The sequence below is a fragment of the Rhinatrema bivittatum genome, chromosome 6 (assembly GCF_901001135.1).
Source record: "Rhinatrema bivittatum chromosome 6, aRhiBiv1.1, whole genome shotgun sequence".
Lineage (NCBI taxonomy): Eukaryota > Metazoa > Chordata > Amphibia > Gymnophiona > Rhinatrematidae > Rhinatrema > Rhinatrema bivittatum.
The window spans coordinates 270996972-271016523 of record NC_042620.1 but is presented as its reverse complement, the minus strand read 5'-3'; the positions used below and the strand labels follow the sequence as shown (position 1 = coordinate 271016523).

General features: G+C 44.9%; 1 protein-coding gene across 1 annotated transcript in view; it reads right to left on the bottom strand.

Moving 5' to 3' along the window:
• The window catches only part of F8 (coagulation factor VIII), a 168622-nt gene that overhangs the window by 78541 nt on the left and 70529 nt on the right, over window positions 1–19552 (bottom strand). The window contains exon 13 of the mRNA XM_029607198.1: window positions 12172–12378. Within this exon, the coding sequence (XP_029463058.1) occupies window positions 12172–12378 (207 nt within the window). The remainder of the gene's footprint in view (window positions 1–12171; window positions 12379–19552) is intronic.

Sequence of the window (19552 nt, the reverse complement as noted above, 5' to 3'; positions counted from 1 at the left end):
TGCCCTTAGAACCCCTATTCCCAAGGCTGCATCCTCTTTAGTGTAAACATTCCATCTGTAATGCTTAGTAAGGAAATGTAAATATGACCAATTTGCTGCCTTACAAATATCTTCCAGAGTAATCATTGTGGCCTCTGCCCATGAGGATGTCCTTGTCAAATGAGTCTGAATAGACTCTGGAACCTGACAATGCCTTAGCAAGTAAGCTGAGGAGATCACCTCCTTGATCCAATGCGACAAAGATGATTTTGATGCTACCCCTTCCTTATGCTGCCCACCGAACAGCACAAACAACTTATTGGACTTCCTAAAGTCATTGGTCACCTTATATATCAGAAGAGAACTTGCCAAATGTCTAAAAGATGGAAAGACTTATCCTTGTCATGACAATCTTCCTTTGAGAAGACTGGAAAAGAAATGTTCTGGCTTAGATGAAAATGTTATACCAACATAGGCAAAAATGGCACTACTAGACCCAGAAAAACAGATTCTGATAAGGGGTTCTGCATGATAAAGCCTGCAATTCTGAAATACATCTGGCCAAACAAATAGCCACTAAGAACGCCATCTTTAAAGACTAGTCCTTCAAGAATACCTGTTTAATAGGTTTGAAGAGAGAATCCACCAGCACACTAAGAATCAAATTCATATCCCACTGGACAGAGGCTGTATGAGAAGCCACTGAAGGTTCCTGAATTCAGGTCCTATAACACAAGATTGCCGCTACCTGAATCTTCAGCAAATTAGGGGCTAATCTCTTATCCAACCTCTCTTATAAGAAGGTCAGAATGGTCAGGATGTCTGACCTCCAAGTTGACCCCTTGAAGGGGAAACAGGATGCTGGGCTTAATGGACCCTTGGTCTGACCCAGTATGGCATGTTCGTATGTTCAGCTAGATCTGCATATAAGACAAGGAAGTCAAGTTCTTACAGGCCTTCAACAGAGTGGAAATCACCTAAGTTGGGCATTCTTTCCTCTGCAATTGAAATCTTTCAAGGGCCAAGCTGTAAGACACAATGGAGTTGCAACCTCCACCAGGTCTGTTCTTTGGAGTGAGAGACCACAACCACAAGGAAGATAGAATGATGCACCCACCCCTAATCTCACCAGACCTGCATATCATGACCTTCTTGGCTAGTCCATTGGCCATTAGTTGGTGATCTTCTATTTTCCTTAATATTTTGCCTCTGAGCGGCCAAGGAGGAAATATATGTAAGGGATGCTCTGATCCCTTACTAATAAATCGACCCTTTTTGATCAACACTAAGTGTTACGGTTGTGGACCCTTGAGCTGGAGTGAGTGGTGGATATCCACCAAGGGATTGCCCCCATTGGAACTCATCTCCAGGAGGTGGTGCTGGTGAAGAATGAGGCAAAGACAAGATTATCAGTCCGGGTCTAGGCAGGCAGCGAAGAGCAGAATCAAAGTCCAGGCAGAAGATCTGAGGCTGGCAGCGAAGAGGCGGAAACGGTGAAACAGGCCAAGGGTCAAGACGGGTAGCAGACAAGCAGAGACGAGAAGCCGGGCTGATGTCAAATTCCTGTAGAACAAGCCTAGGAATGGAGGCAGGAGCAGGGATGAGGCAGGATCTGGAGTAGGCAGGAATGGAGCTGGAGCTGGAACAAGGCAGGAACGGAGGATGACAGCTGCAACTAACACTCAAGCAGAGAGGACCTGTTGCGAAGGCAATATTCAGAAGGAGCTGTGGGGTTTAAATACCCCTACTGGATGATGTCATCTTCCGGGGCCGGACTAATTTTCCCGCTCCTGTCTCTTTAAAGGGTGGGGCCTCCCACGCATGTGCGCCTAGGGAGAGTCCCGCTGAAGAGAGGAGGATGGCGTTGGCGGCCATGCGGCGGGCCATGGAAGGCCGGCCGTGAAGTGGAGCGTGTCACGCTGAGCCGCGGCGAGGAGAAACATTAAAGCAGGTAGGGTGGCCCGGTCGGGGATTGCTGTGACCGGGAGCCAGAACACTAGGGATGGAGTATTTTTACTTCTAGACCATTCCCAAAGTTCCTCCTCCCAAGATTTGGGATTGGTCAGCTCTGCCTTATAAATTGGGGCTGATTTTGTGCAAAGAGCAGAGGGTTTCAGAATTGCTGGGAGATAGTTGGAGTTCAGATCTCGAGAGGTTCTTTTTCTAGGTCCCCGTGGTTTAGGTAGTGGGGACCAGTGGAGTGTGACTTTTTGGGAGAGAGTGCTGGCCCAGCTTTGCCTGCCCATGTGGCATTTAGTAAATGTACTTAACCATGTAGTCATGGGGAAGAGACAAGGATACTTTTCACCAGCTGAGTCTGAGGGGAATGGGGGAAACAGTGGGGCTCACAACCAAAGTTGGGATAAGACAGTCGCTGTGAGAGGGGTGACCAACCACAGCCATCCCCTCAGCTGACAGTGAAAAGGATTTTGTTTTACCAGCCATCCAGGTGCCTTATCCATCTGATGGGCTGGATATAGTTATTGAGGAAGAAATAGAGGAGACTGCTGCAGTGGCCCCCTGTAGAGTAGTGGAGCCCTCGTGAGCAGAACATATAGATGCTGTCGAGTGTGCAGCACGAGAGGAAAGAGCAAGAAAGACCATCAGAGGACAATCTGCCTATATAGGCCTCTGCAGGCTGCTAGGCTTTGGGCAGGGCCACGGATGTGCCATTAACTCCCTGGACTGGAGAGGAGGGATGGCGAGACTGATCATCGGATGAGAGTTCTACTGAGTCTCAATCCCCGAAGAGGAGCAGCTGAACTATTGTGAGCCACAGCTATGATTCCAGGAAATGGAACATAACAGTCAGCACTTCCAATGCCAGGAGGCACTTCTCTATCATGAAAGGGTGGTGCTGTGTTTTTGTGAAGGGCCCTGAGACTATGTTGGAGTTCTGTCAGCAAGCCGAGGAGGTATGCACTATCATCTCCAGCTCTGGGGTTTCTTCCATGGGGACTCCAGATGCCAATATGCCTCTGATTTCATCTTTTAATGGGCTGAGGGAAGAAAAATGTTTGACTAGTGAAATTGCAACTCCTAGCAGTGGGCTGGAAGGCTTATTGTTTATGGATGTTTTGGATCACCTCAATGCAGCAGTTATCTGGGATCAATCATGGGTAATGCCTAGCACTGAGGACTCCAAGCATAGAAATTAGTTGGGTGTCCCAGCCAAAAGATTAGTGTGGATGGAAGTCAGGGCTTTGTTTGGATTGTAGTATCCCTTTGTCCCAGTTTACATTATGAATTATGTAGAGAGACATCAATGGATCTGGGAGCAAGTGGACAAATGCATCATCAAAGATAAAGTGGACCACAATTTTGTGCTGGCCTACCCTGAATACCCAAAGGAAACGGAGAAAAGCAATTGAAAGAGATGAAAATCGGCAGGCATATATACAAGCTTGCTGCAATTTACCATCAGTGGGGATGGCTCAGTGGACAGAAACCAAATTGAGTGGATCATTATGACCCTCTTTCCAGGGGTGTCATTAGCTCTAGGCACATGCCCTGAGTCTTGATGATCAATGCCTTCAAGTCTGCTGCCGCTGTAAAAAAAAAAATTAAACAATTGTCCTCCATTTGATTCCAGCTCTGCAGGGCATCACAACTGGATGGCAAACATCCTCCCACATCTCAGCTAACAGCTGTAAGCCAGTGCAAATGTACTTCCTTTCTGTCTCGGGGCCTTCCTCTTCCCTCCTGCTGTCTGTGGTTGAAATAGGAGCTGTTTGAACCATGGGGACTTTTGTATCCAGGGCTTAATTTATAGACAAAAAAGACGTGGAACTGTGGAGTCGGGGTGGCTGGGGAGGGTGGAGCGGGGAGGGAGAGAGAGAGCAGGGCCGGGGCTGGGTGTGCACCCTCTCTCTCCCCCAAGCACACACACAAGCAGTCTCTCTCAGACACACACCCTCTTCACACTCCATTTCTGCAGGGGAGCCGCAACTGATCTACACTGCCACTTCTGCTCCGCTTCATCAAGTCCCAGGAAATAAAAAGGAGGCAAAACACCCACTCTGGGTCATTCTGCCAGAAATTAAAGCCTGATTAACAAATACAAAATGCCAGGGCTGAAGCCTTAATGATTGGTACTGCTGCTTCCGAGTTTCAGACCTGGGCTCATTCAGCTCCTTTTTGGGTCTGTTCTTTGCTGCGCCTCAGGATCACCCACATACACACCCCCTCCTCTTCTCTTTAGAATAGGAGGATGGGGCTGCATTAGGGAGCAGAATGGCTGTTCTCTGCTTTGGCTGCACCAGGGCTCAACCCCTTTCCTCTTCATCCCTGGAGGGGAGGGGCTGGAGCAGAACCCCCTCCCCCGATGCCCTGCCTCTTAAGTGTGAAAAGAAGTGCCCCGGAACTGCGCTCCAGGCCGCTCCTCCACAAATTAAGCCCTGCTTGTATCTAGGAAGCCTCGTGCAGGCCAGACATCAGCAGTTTTGAACTACTGCAACCCCTGTGCGGTCCAAACGAATGATGTTTGAACCATGCGGGGCTCCATAGATACAAGTCCCATATAGTTCCAACAGCTCCTATTTCAACCACACGGGTGGCAGGAGGAAAGTGGAAGGTCCCAAGGCAGAAGCTTGGAGCTGCCACCCCCACCAGATTAGGGGTGCAGCTCCATAGGGAGAGGGTAGAGCAGGGATTCAAAAATTGGTTGGAACTTGAGGACTGAGGAGGAGGAGCAAGGGAGGCACAGGGAAGAATGGGGACTGGGGTACTTTGTGGGAGTTGAGAATAATGTGACTTGGGAAAGAGAAAATAAAGAATAGGACTCGGGGATTGGAGGAGAGCAGAGGAAGAATGGGGACTGGGTGGGAATCTGGAAGAAGAGGGGCTGAGCGACTGGATGGGAGACTGGGAGACCAGGATTAGGGAGGGAGCAGGGGAACGACAGGAACTTAGGGGTGGGGGGGGGGGGGAGCAGGGGTAGAATGAGGATTCAGAGACTGGGTGGGAATCTGAAAGAATGGGGAATTGGGAATTGGGGGAAAGTAGGGAAAGAAAAGGACTCCAAAACTGGGTTTAGGCAGAGGAAGAATATGAAGGGTCAGGAACTGGGTGAGAATCTGGAAAAAGAGAGACATGGGGAATGGGCGGGAATCTGGGAGACCAGAGACTCAGGGGTTGGGGAGGAGAGCAGGGAAAGGACAGGGACTTGGGGATGGGAGGGACTGGGAAGGAGAGCAGTCGAAGGATGAGGACTCAGGGACTGGGTGAAAGTCTGGGAGAGAAGGGACTCAGGGACTTGGATATAGATTGTGAGGGGAGGGACAGAGCAGGGCTTGGGGAACAATGGGGACTCAGCAATTGAGCTGGGATGAGTGGGGATGGGAGATGTCTGTGGGGTGGAATTGATTGGTGGTATGAAAGACCTGAAAGACCAGACTGAGAGCGAGAAGCAATGAAAAAAATTGGAGATGTGTGGCAGAGGAAAGGAATGGGGCTGTGAATGGGGTGAGAGAGGATGGGAATGGGGCTGGGAAGGTGATGGATAATAGGTGGCTGAGGAGGAGGTAAGTGACAGAGCAGGCTGGAGCTGGTGAGAGGATGAAAGACAGAGGAAGGTCAATAAGAGTTAGGGAGAGGGTGAGTATACAGAATGGAAATAGAAAACGAGTGAGTGGATAAAGGGTAGGGAAGGAGTGAGAGATGGGGGAATGGAAGAGTTAGGGAGGAGGTGAGTATGGGAGCTAGAAAGCTGATAGGTAGGTGAAAGATAAAAAGAGGAAGACGGAGGCTAGAGGATTAAATGAGGGAGAAGGAGATGGTGAAATTTAGCTGTGAATGGATAAAGACTTATTTGAGAATTGGAGAAAAAAATGAAAGGGAAACTTCAAAAGCAGCCAGATATAGGGAGAGAGAGGAAATAGAAAATAGTCCCTGGAAAAGAACATAGGAGAAGATCAAAAGAGAAACCAGGAGCAAACCAGTTTAAAAAAAAAAAAAAGCCCAGACAACTCTTGTGAAGTGGGACCATCATCGTTCTTCTCCAATCACTTGGCACCACTCCCATTTCCAAGGATCTATTGAACAGGTCATATAGCAAACCTACCATATCATCTCTGAGCTCCCTCAGTATCCTGAGATGTACCTCATTAGGTCCCATGGCTTTAACTTTCAGTTTTTTAGCTCTTCCCATACATTCTATTTTGTAAACGGAATTTCATCTGCTCCACCCCCTTCCTCAGCCTTGTTAACTAGCGACGGTCCTTCTCCAGGGTCTTCTTTAGTGAACACTGAACTGAAATATTTGTTTAATATTTCTGCCATTTCCTCGTCTCTCTCCTCTCATTGATCCTGATCACCTTTCAATTTCACTATACCACTTTGGACCTTTCTCCTTTCCCTGATGTATCCTGAGAATGTTTTGTCACCTCGTTTTACCTCTTTGGCAATCCTTTCTTCTGCCAGACTTTTACTTTCTTGATTACTTTCTTTGTCTCCCTACGTTTTACTAGATATTCTTCCCTGTGTTCCTCTTTTTGGGATCCTTTATAATTCTTGAATGCTGCTTTTTTTGCTTTTATTTTATCAGCCACCTTCTTTCAGAACCAGATTAGTTTCTTATTTTTCTTACTTTTATTTACTTTTCTAACATATAGATTTGTTGCTTTTGTAATTGCTCCCTTTAGTTTGGTCCACTGTTGTTCCACCTCTCCCATTTTCTCCCAGTCTTCTAGTTCTATCTCCAGGTATGTCCCCATTTTGACAAAGTCTGTATTTTTGAAAGTTAAAACTTGGGTCTTCGTGTGACTTCTCCGTATCCTGTTTGCGATGTCAAACCATTCTGTTTGATGATCACTGATGCTGAGGTGGGCACCTATTTGAACATTTGAGACATTATCCCCATTAGTGAGCACTAGGTCGAGTATAACTCCTTCCCTCGTGGGCTCCATTACCATTTGTTTGAAGAGAGCTCCTTGCAGAGCATTCACTATCTCTCTACTTCTGGTAGATTCCACGGAAGGGATTTTCCAGTCTACGTCCAGCAGATTAAAGTCTCCAACAATCAACACTTCTCCCTTCTTTCCCACCTTTTGGATGTCTTCCACCAGATCTCTGTCTAGTTCTTCTATTTGAGTCAGAGGCCTGTAAACCACACCAGTAAAAAAAAATGGATGCACCATCATTTTTTAGAACGGCCCATAATGCTTCTTCCTACCCCACATTTCTTGCAGTTCAGTAGCTTGGATATTGTTTTTGACGTAAAGAGCTACTCCTCCCCCTTTTCTGTTCTCTCTGTCCTTCCTTAACAAGTTATAGCCCGGTATGGCTGTATCCCAATCATGAGGATCCGTGAACCATGTCTCCATATCAGCAACAATGTCCAAGTCTGCCTCCTCTATTAGGGCTTGCAGGTCTGGGATTTTATCGCCCAAAATACGAGCATTTGTAGTCATAGCTTTCCAATTTTTCTCCCTTGATTTGTAGCAATTCCTAGGCATCTTTTCTGCTTTTTTGAGCTGATTGGTTTTATTTTCTCCTCCCACTTCCTGTATTGCTTGGGGGATGAAATGTCAATTTCATTGCCATCGCCTGCTATCCCTTAAATGTTTGATAATATATGATCTGAATTTCTCACTTAGCATCCTCCTTCCTGCTACAGACAAATGTAGACCATCCTTACTGTCGTCTTTTATTGCTCCATACACAACCCCAGTCTCCAATGTATCCAAAACCACTTTATGTACTCCAGGTTTTGAACCAGGAATTGAAATTATTTATATGGCAAATCTTCTCATTTCCCTTTCCATGAACAGGTAATACTTCTGAAAAGGCAATAGTCTTTGCAGTGTGTCTTATCATCTTTCCTAGATTTTGGAACTCTTTCTTTACTTCATGGATACCATTTCTGTTGAGGTCATTGGTCCCCAGATGGATGATAACATTGATACCAAATTTCCTACTTTCATCTTCAATGACTTGGACTACCTGGTTTGCATTTCTACTTGCTGAGGATCCTGGAAGGCATTTAACTATTGTGTCACCATCAAAATGTGCTCCCAAATTGGTTCCTCTGATGACTGAGTCTCCCAACAGTAGCAGCTTTCGTTTATGACATTTGATACTGTGGAAGGGCTTCTGGGTGCATTGGGTGACACCACATTTAGAAATCACTTCGAAATCAATTGCTGAGATTTCTTCATTCTTCAATGCAGAAAATGCATTATGTAGGGGTCACTTTGGGGAGAGTGGGTGTCTCTTCATCACGGGCCTTATTCTGCCAGAGCCCACTGTTATCCACTTGCTCCTGGGTTTTTGAATCCTGGATATCCGACATCTCTGCGGGAGTGGGGGGTTGCTGCACAGGATGCTGCAAAGTTGGGGAAGGTGGGTGTTTGTTTGTCACATGTCTTGTTCTACCAGAGCCCACTGTAAACCATTTTTTCCTGGGATTCTGTAACCTCTGTGGGAGATGGGAGAGAGATACTGGATTGTGCGAGGAAGGGGGGTTAATTGAAACCTGGAATATTCCTCCCTTAGATGAATCAACTCCATTTTAATTGCAGACGGATGAAGGCAAAAGGGACAACCTTTGATTCTCCAAATGATAGGCCTAGGGACATAAGCACTACAGGTACTGCAATGAATGACATTGTTAAATTATCACAGATTCCCTAGAATAATATAGTTAAGGTAAGGAAAGGTAAAATTTAGGAACTAGCCAAGATTTTAAGTAGGTATTTGAAGTAAAAACTAAAAGTATTAGTTAGTTATCCAGTAAAGATTAACAGATAGAATAAGAAGACCAATTATTACATTCCATATGACTGCTATAGTTATTATCTGATTTGTAAGAAATTAGTATGTAATGGGAGATGAAATAATTGAAGCTAATTATCTGGGAGTCCAGGTAAGACTATATTAGAAAGTAAACCCAGGGGTGGGTGGGTAGAGGAGTAGGGAGGCAGGGAATTAACTGTTGAGATTATTAAACAGTTAGATTCATTTATTTTTTAAGCTTAGCTGTACAGATCTCAGGTAACCTGGTCAGTCTCCCAGCAATGTCAGTATGTACTAGAAATTCTGCTTTAACTGGAAACCTCCGGTATAAATTTCTAGCAACACCCAAGAGGAACAATAGGAGAAAAAAAGCTGCTTTTTTTTAAAACTTAATTCAAACAACACACATACAGTTTTCAACAGAGCAGAAAAACCACAATTTCTATTGAAAGAAACACCAAACCAGCCCACTCAAGAATAGGTTCAAATTAACGGTAAGAAAAGCAATATATCTTGGACAAATTATAGAAGAAAGTTAGATTAATTTATATTTTTAAGCTTAGCTGTTGCAGATCTCAGGTAACCTGGTCAATCTTTCAGCGAGGTCAGCTAGCCTATTGTTTTTCTCTAAGGAGAGCTACCATGAAGAATTATAGAGTGAACACGGTATTGGATTAGGACTGGTGTATCTGTGGTTATAGGATGTTAAACATTAAGTTCTCCACCCAGAGAGCTTCAGAGTAGGAAAAGTAGAGAGTAAAGCCAATGAGATGTATTTGTGTAGGTCTGTACTTATAATTTATTATGTGTTGTCTGTAAGGCATACCCTTCATTTGGGTTTGATCTCCCCAAGTGGCCAACTTTATATTAGCAACACATAAAAATGCAGTTGTTATCTTTTGTGTTTGTATTCAAATTCTGAGATCAATTCTCTTATTTCCTCAAGAGAAACAAAAAAACCCAAAAGAAAACTTTAAGTCAGTTTCCCTGACATCTAGTTTTTTTGTGTGTTTTTGGCAGGGGGAAATATAAGGGATGCTCTAGTCCTTTACTAATAAACCTACCCTTTTTGACCAACTCTAAGGGATATGGAGTATTTTTATTTTTAGACCATCCCCAGAAGTTCCTCTTCCCAAGGTTTGGGATTAGTCAGCTCTGCCCTATAAATTGGGGCTGAGCATATGCAAAGAACAGAGGGTTTCAGAGTTGCTGGGAAATAGTTGAATTAGAGAACTGGAGAAGTTCCTTTTCTAGGACCTCAGTGCTTAGGCAGCAGGGACTAGGGCGGTGTGAGTTTTTGGCAGAGAAGCTTTTGGTTTTTGGACCAGTGTCCTTTTAGGAGGAAACCCCCCCCCCCACCTCATACTTGAAGGAATCTGGGATAGGATGCTGCTCTGCCCTAATATCATGTGAAGTGGGGTTTGCAGTTGTCCAAGAGAGGAGAAGAGGAGAGAAGGTTTTTGAGAGGAACGTTTTCGTATTTTTGGAGATTTTTTGGACTTTGCCATTCAAGATCCAAGGAGTTTGATTACTATCAGATAGACTGAGATCTGACCTTTTTACCAGGAGCCTGCTTTCAGTCATCCAGCAGTGTGGGTATTGCAATTGTGCCTATCCCATACGGGTACTAGCTCAGAGACCATCAAAGTGAGAACAGGCACTGTGGACTTTTGTATTTACTCTTTGAAGATTCATGGACATGGATTTTATTTTTGAAATGGACTTTCAAATTTATTTTAGGTTACAGTAAAAGTTTATTTTGAACACCATTCAAGTTTCCCTGCATGTTCTTCTAAGAGTGAGTACCCCCCAATGGAGCCAATGTAAAGTGAGTACCAAGAGAAAGAGTTTTGAGATTGAGTGTGGGCACCCACCTCTATATGCCTAAGAGGCCCCAAGGAATTGTATTGCCCTGTGTTCCAGGAGATCCCCAAAGAGGGGACTACAGATATAAAGAGGTTCATCCCTGGGCCATGGCTGAATTAAGACATTGATTCCACTGGAACCCTATTATTTTCTATTCTTAGCCTTAGCATTCTTGTGAGCTGCCATAATGGCCATGTGAGAAATGCCCCAATGGTCTACTATCGAATGAAAGGCTTCTTGGCTGAGCTCCCTGGGATCCAATATATTCCTGCTGAGGAAATCGGTTTGAATATTTTCCATGCCTGCGATATGTGCCACGAATAGATGAAGAAGATTCTGTTCTGCCAAATTGAATAGAATATTTGTTTCCAAAGTTACCATAGCACTTCAGTTACCCCATACTGTAGACGGAGAATACTGGCAAGCGTCTGTGCTGTAGTGCTGCTAATACCAGTGGTGATGCCACTGGAAAAGCTGTGTTCTCTGTCTCCGTCTGCTTGCAGGGTAGCATAAACCTCACACGTCTGGACTGGTCTAGCACAATAATAAGGAAATTGTGAATATTCTAGTATTAGAGCATAAAACTGACTAATACTCCAGCCTTGTTTTTTTATTCACTTTTTGTGACCCTAGGAAAGGGATCTCATCTTTCTGTGCCTAATCTAGTTCTGCACAAGCCGCACCTGCAGTGCATGGTGGCCCCAGGAAGAAGGGAGCCCATTTCTAGATCTTCTGTGGTAGATCCCCCAGCTCTGGTGGTCCTTTCTGAAATTGTCACTTGGGGCCTTTAATTTGAATTGATGACACTGGCCTAAACTAATCTCATAATAATATAGCTTCAGTTCAGATTCAGTTCATGTACATTCTACAGCAGTGGTTTCCAAACCTGTTTTAGGGGACCCCCAGCCAGTCGAGTTATCAGGAAATCCGCAATGAATACGCATGAGAGAAATTTGCATGCAATAGAGGCAGTGCATGCAAATCTATCTCATGCATATTCATTGCGGATTTCCAGCAAACTCGACTGGCTGGGGGACTCCCAGAATAGGTTCGGGAAGCTCTGCTCAAGAGGAAGCTCAGGAGAAGTGGTGGGAAGGAAGGTGACAAACATTAAAATAATGCACAAGAAGCAAGCATTTTCCACTGAAAAGAATGCTCTAGAATAAGAAATGATGAGGAGGTTCTAAGGAAGCAAACTCAGGAGTAACATAAGGAAATATTTCTTCACAGGTAGGATAATAGATACATGGAAGGTAGTAGATCTAGAAACAGTAACAGAATTCAAGAAAGCAGTCATTGTGAGGATGCAAGGTAAAGCCTAAGATCAAATAGGCTTTGTGGTATTGCATCAGGAATGGGCTGAGTGGATGGTCCTTGAGGTCCTTATATGCCATTACGTTCTCTGCTTCTGTGTTTCAAATAACGTGATATTTTGCTCAGACTTGAAATACTTTCATCAACTGGAAAATATTTCAAAATCCCCATTGATTAAAGAATAGATAAATGATTACATTTGATAGTAATACAGCTCCTCTCCTCTTTATGAATACAGAAGGGATATATATTGTAGAAAAGTAATATAAGCAACCGAACCTGGTTTTTCCATTACCATGAAGACCGTATCTCCAGAGAATGGGAACAGGGTGATCGTGTCCTCATACGCCATATTGTGCTTGAAAGTGTTCCCCATAAAAAAGACAGATAGGAAGTCTGTCTGGGCGCCAACGCTTAAAATGTACCAGTAGGCCACCTCATTAAGACAAAGGTTCAGGTTCAGGCTGTCAACATAGCCATTAATACCTAGAAAAACACACAATAAGGGAAAAATGAATAATCTTCCACAATGCCTGGCTCTTAGCTATGGCCACTTTCATCTTCTAGATGGATTATGTTATCCTTACACAAAAAAAAAAATCTCAGAACTAAAATGCTGCCGTGTAACAGTACCTTAATAATAGTTTATGCCCTGCCACCAGTCGGACTAAAGGGCCCATTCACTGACGTGCATCAGCAGTAACGCAGGCATTTCATGTGCATCAATGCCTACTTTACTGCTTGATGCCTATTAAGGGCATTAACATGCGTAAATGGGTTTGGGCCAATGTGCTTGAATGCATAAAATATTTAAATGAGCTGCTAAAACTCCAAATTCATGCAAACTAGCTGTGGCTTGCGAATCTGCATTAATGTGGCCATTAACGCCCAACTTTAACTGGTTTCTTTGAGGTAAAAGCCTGCATCAACTCCTGTTTCTAATGCACAGAATTGCAATCCTTTTATCGGGGCTCTTCCCCTAAGGGTGTAACGTCTTTAGGAGGCAATGTTCAATTGGCTGCAAGTAGCTGCTAACCTGTGGGTACTTCCCCTGAGGACTTTACCCCAGCTCTGAAATGGAAAGAGGGCACATAACTTTCCCTTTGAAAACTGTCTGCAGGGAAAAAGCAGCTGCTTTTGTGAGGTTGTTTTTTTTTTCCTGCAAAATAGCATGCATTGAAAGTCCAATCCCCCTTGCTGCCCATCTAAGTTTTGTCTGGGTAACTTTAGACTGGATTGTCAGCGTTCAGGTTGAAAATCGATAACGATAACCAGAGATTGAAACACCCAGAATGGCATACACAGTGCTCCGAAGTTTCAAACTTCTGCTAATTCCACTTTTCTGTATACAACTTGGGCTATAAACAGGGCCCCGTGATCTCCCACGATTCTGCCCCCTTCCCCCTGACACTGCTGGCTTCTGTGGAATTACTGCAGGAAACCAGGGAGCCAGATCCAATCCCGAGAAGATGAGATGCTATCGCACTGCCAGGATTTCATCCACCGCCACTGCTGCTGAACAATTTCCTGGTTCTTGCTCTGTTCCTCCCCCCACCACCACCACCACCTTGTGAGTGCGTTCATCACATGGAAGGAGGAGGAGAGCAGTGGGACATTGGACCACATCTTCCTCCTTCTCTGCCAGCGGGCCCCATTGCTGCTTGTGAACATTGTCCCGCAGTTGAAAACAACATTCAGCCTGGCTGTCAGTGGAGGAGGAGGAGGTCACAGCTGGAGCTGCAGCCACTCTCCTCCTCTTCTTTGCAGCCTAACCAGGGCTGGTGCTAGCTTTATTGCAACCCTGTGCAAAATAATTACTGTGCCTTCCCCCCCCCCCCCCCCCCCCATATTCATTCATGTCTGTCCCGGGCCCATCAAATAAAGCCCAGCTCCATCCTGCAATCTATATTTTTAGAAACTGACAAGACCCCCCCAGAACCCATGGATAGGGAAGGGTATGAGGTACCCTAGGCAAACCTTACAGCCTTGCACATATATTCCCCCCAGTACACACACACACACACACACACACAAACACACACACACAATTAAATTATGCATTTATAACAAATTTTACATGAAAAAGAGCATTCAAAAGTACAGTCTGCTGAGGCAATAATAACACGTCCAACATGCATATTATATTTACATGCACGCCTGTGGTGCCAACCAGAAAACTCTGCAAAAAAGACACTTGGAACTCCTATGGAATTAGATTTTTTGTGATGTGTGTTGGGTGTGGGCTTGGCCCTCAGAAAGCCATGAATACCAAAATAATCCTAACAGCCTTATATATGAAAAGGCAACACTGCACATATTACACCAGGCCCTAGAACACCAATAAAACTCTTATTAGGAAACCAGGCTGCCATAGACCCCTACACAGAAATTAAATGCCAGCAAAATACCTCACCTCGGTCACATATGCAGAACACAGAGAGACCCTGACCAAATACAGAATAAAGAGACCAGAAAGTATAACTAGAAACGTGCTGAGAAGAACTGAACTGGAACTCACAACAAGCCAGCCCTATATATGCAGAGTAACAATGGAAAGACAAAAACATAGCCATTCTTCATAAAAACATTAAATAATAAAATTAAGAAATATAAAACATTAATCATAATAGCAAAATCAAACTCATTAAAAGAATAAATGTTTCAAACCAGCTAATGAATGGAATATCTAAAATTTCCCAAACACCAATAAAATACTTCAAAACATCTGATAAATAAAAAATCCAATAATTAAAAAAAGTTCTATTCCCCTCCAAAAATGTAATATTTTGAAAGAGCAGAATCATCAAATTCCACCCAATAATTAAAACTAACAAGGATTTTAAAATCTTCTGCTCTCCATACCTGTGATCTTCTGATTTCCAGTCACCCTGAGATTGTTGTGGATTGGGGGAGGATATCCAGTCACCCTGAGATTGTCGAGGATTGGGGGAGGCAGTGCCGCACAAATTTTATCTTCTCTCTCACACACTCACACAATAACACATTCATTCTCTCACACACTCCCTCTCTCTAACATATACAGGCTCCCTCTCCTTCACAGATATGTGTATGTGTGTGTGTATGTGCTTGCTTGTGAGAGCCTATATGTGACACATGGGCTTTGACAGGCACACAAACTCACAAGCACACAGGCTCTAACACAGACACATTCACAGGCACAAAGGCCCTCACACAGACATACACACACACACAGGCTCTCACTCAGACACACAAACATACATATGCACACACACAGGCTCTCACTTACACACACATACAAGCTCATACACATTCTCATATGGCCTCCTGCTGTCATTGGGCCGGGGTGGGATGAGCTCCAAAACAGCCCTGTGGGCCTCCTATTGTCTTCGGGCCATGCTGGGATGAGCTCCATCACTCCCTATTGACCTTCCTGCTTGGGGGGGGAGAGGGGAAGAATCTGTGTGTGGGGGCGCGTGCCCGCACACAAACAAATGGAAGACATAGGCCTCTCATTTTCAGCCACCCAGTGCCAAGGTTAAAAGGGTGGGCTGTAGGCATACAGGTCTAAACCCTACTAGTTGTACTCCATTGGGTTCCTAAGTAGTCTACAACAGCCCTTATGCATCATGAGTGAAACGTTCTAGAAAATTGTAACTCTTATTTCAAGTATTTACCAACATTAAAAATTCCTTATTAATCTCTATTATTTTGTTTTATATTTATTGCAATTTATAAATACAAAAGAATATCAGATAAAAAGCAAAGAACTCATAAACATCAGGTCCAATCAATCATGTCATAAAACAAATATCAATGTATTCTTTCACAAATTCTCTTTCCAGAAAAGTAGAGATCACCATAATTACAATAAAATAGCAACAATCATAAGAGCGGGTGCAGAGCAAAACTATGACAGTTCACATTACAACCCAACATGAAAGAAAATCTGTATTCAAATTCTGGAGTCATCTAAGCCAAAAAAAAGTCTTTCTCTACTGCTAAACATTTTCAGGTCGATACAGAATGGTGCGCTCGGCCGAGCGCACTGTTTACTCCGTTTAGCCCCTGTTTGGCTGTGGATTTTAAATGCGCTATTATTACCCCTTATACTGTCATAGCACTTGGAAAACGCGCGGCCAACCCCCCCCACCCCGAAACTAATAGCGCTCATCACATGCAAATGCATGTTGATGAGCCTATTAGTTATTTGCCTGGAATTCTGAAAGTAAAATGTGCGGCCAAGGGCAGGTGTTAACTTTGAAAGCACCAGGAAAAGTGTACAGAAAAGCAGAAAAAACTGCTTTTCTGTACACCCTCCGACTTGATATCGTAGCGGTATTAAGTCGGAGGCACTAAAAATAAAAAAATACCAAAAATCTGTCTGCCGGTCGGCGGGTTTGAAAATGGATGCTCAATTTTGCAAGTGTCCATTTTCCAAATCCGTGACTGTCAGCGGGTTCGAAAACTGACGCCGGTAAAATTGAGTCGCTAATAAAGAGGCGCTAGAGACGCACTAGTGTCCCTAGCGCCGGTCCTTATTTGAATACAAAATCGCGCGCCCAGGAGAGATGCCTGGGCGTGCGTTGGGAGAGCGGGTGCTCGACTCGAAGCTCCGTCTCTCCCGCACCTCTTATTGCATCCGCCTGTTTGTTTAGTAATACAAACCCCTGCAAAAAAAAAGCACCTAGAATCTTGCCATACCATATCATAATAGCACTGAATCTCAAGTCTCAAATAACAGCAACCTTATGAAAAAGAAGAAATGCAAATACAGCACCAGACCCTAGAGCAGAGCTTTCCAAAGTGTGTGTCGGGACACATTAGTGTGACACCTGTAGTGTGGAGGTGTGTCGCCCGGTCCACAGGGCCGGCGGAAGCAGGGAACTATAGCAGGAAGATCGGCGGGCAGTGGTGGAGCTTACATCACCACGGCCCGAAGAAAAGGGTCACGTTCACTCCTCCTCCTTCCTGCCTGTGCAGCCCTGGAAGAAAAACGTTGCCAGAGCCGCGTGGGCAGGAAGGAGGAGGAGCATCTGCTGCGTACAGAAGAAGAGCAGCATTAATGGGCTGTTGCGGATCCCACGTCGCGACGGCCCGAGAAGAGGAGGAAACCTGATAGCAGGGCCGCTGCAGATCCCATGTCACGGCCAGGGAAGATCAGGGCCTCTGAAGAGCCCATCCTTCAGCAACCCGTGCAGAGGGACAGCATGTGCCAGTGAGAGCCTGTGCTTGAGCAAGAGAGCATGTAGGAGAGAGAGAGCCTGTGTGTGTGAGAGTGAGACAGCATGTGCACGAGAGAGACAGTATGTATGTATGTATGAGAGAGAGGCATGTGAGAGTGAGAGCTGTGGATGTGTGAGATTGCATGTGAGTGAGAGCCTGTGTGTGTGAGAATGTGTGAGATAGCGTGTGAGAATGAGAACCTGATTGTGTGTTTGAGGGAAGACAGATGGAGAGAAAAGAAATAGAAAGAAAGACCCTGTAAAAGGAATTGGCAAAAAAATAAGAAAGGAAAGGTGGAAAAAAAAGCCTGTGACCAACCGATTAGAAAACTAAGATCAGACAGCAAAGGTAAAAAAAAAAATTACTTTTTAGTGATTGGCACATGTAATCTTTGGGAATGTGCAAGAGTAGCACTTTCTCTATGCCGATCTCACAATGTACGAGATCAGCATGGAGGAAGTGGAAGCCTGCAAATATTTATTATGAGATAGGTTGTGTTGTGAAACATTTTATTTATGTATATATTTAAGGAAACATACATAAATTGTTGAAATACATTTTGTTCGTTTAACCTTTAACTTCTGGTTTGCTGGTAGACTGAATTACTGTGTCACGAAATTATGTTTGTCTAAAAAGTGTGTCACCAACATGAAAAGTTTGGAAAGCTCTGCCCTAGAGCATTAATACACCACCTACTGGAATAATAGAATAAGCCGACTGCTATAAATTCCTATAGAGAAGCTACACGCTAGCAGCAATATTGTGCCTCAGTCACACACAGGCAGAACACAGACTGACCCTTACCTAATACAGAGTAAGGGACTACGAATTAGAAATATAAACATGCAAACAAACTGAAATAGAAAGCCTGAGAAACCAGATTCTGAACAGTGGAACGCTAAAGAGCAAAATACAAAATTAAAAGAAATGCACATATCCAAAGATGGCATATTCCAATTGCTAAAATCTCAAAATAATGTTGTTTTTTTTTACCTTTGTTATCTGATCCTTTTATTTTTTTAATCAGTTGGTCCCAGTTTCTTTTTTCCACTTTTCCCTTGTCAGACTTTTCCTAATTCTTTCTCCAGGGTCACTCTTCTCTTTCCATTTCTTCTCTCCCCCTTTGTTCTTCCCCTTCTTCTTTCTCTCACACATACACACACAAAGGCTCATGCTTTCCCTCACAGACTCCCTTACACACAGAAGCTTTCACTCTCACATGTTCTACCACACCCATAAGCTCTCACTCACGCACTCAGGCTCCCATTCTTTCACACACAAACACCCACTCTCAGGCTCCCATTTTCACATAGAAACACTCAGGCTCCCATTTTCATGCACAAACACCTACACTCAGGCTCCCATTCTCACATGCATGCACTGGGTCTCACCACCAAACCCACTGCCGCAGGGATGGGCTCCCACCGCGGCTTTACTCTGGTGGGCCTTCTTCTTCACTGCCATGAGGATGTGCTCCCATAGTAGCATGGCTTCAGCGGGGCCAGACTTCTTCACCGCCACAGGGATGAGCTCCTAGGGCAGCCTTGTTTCGGCAGGGTCAGACTTCCTCTTTGCCGCTATGGCCCACAGACACTGAATTTTGAAAAGTTCCATTTCCCACACCAATCGGTTGTGGTGGAGTCCGCCCTAAAAAAAACCAAGTGCTCCTGCACCCACGCCTCTGCCCCAACAGGGCGAGATCACAGGGTATTGGATGCCCTGGGTAGGAAGGTGTGTCGGGGTGCTATGCTCATCACCTGTATCGCCTCCTACCAACTATTTATGACCCATATAACCGGAACCTGTGGAAGCAGGTCCAGAAGCTATCGGAACGCCTGCCCAAACAGCAGCAGGACGCATTCTCAGTAGAAGTACAGCAGGGTCTGGAGGCAGAAAAACATGAGGTGAAATCCACTTTCGAAGTTTTCAAAATGGCAGCGAGAGTGGCTGCGGCAGGCATTGGTGCCCGCAGGATGGCCTGGTTCCGTGCCTCTGACCTTTGGCCAGAGGTCCAAGAAAAGCTGGCAGATCTACCCTGTACAGATGAGAATCTCATCGAGATAAGATCAGGGACACGGTGGCCCAGTTGAAGAACCACCATGAGTCCCTTCAACACCTGTCAGCTAGAACTTCTGAACCGCCATCCTCAGTCAAAAAATCCTCACGACAAGGCTCGAGGAAGTCCTTCTATCGCCAGAGGAAATATTAGCCTCCTGCCTCTTGGGCCCGCATACCCCGCACTGGTTCCAGGGGTCATTCCCGTCAGCAGCGGATCCCCAGGCCTCAGCCAGCCCCCCAGCAGAGCCTCACCATAGAGTTTTGACTGGGAGCGAGGGAACTTGAGTCAGATTGCCATACCCTCGGCATCCTGCTCTCCAGTCGGAGGCAGCTTGCGTCATTTTGCATATCACTGGCCGCACATTATGTCAGACCATCGTTCGCTGAGGGTACCGGC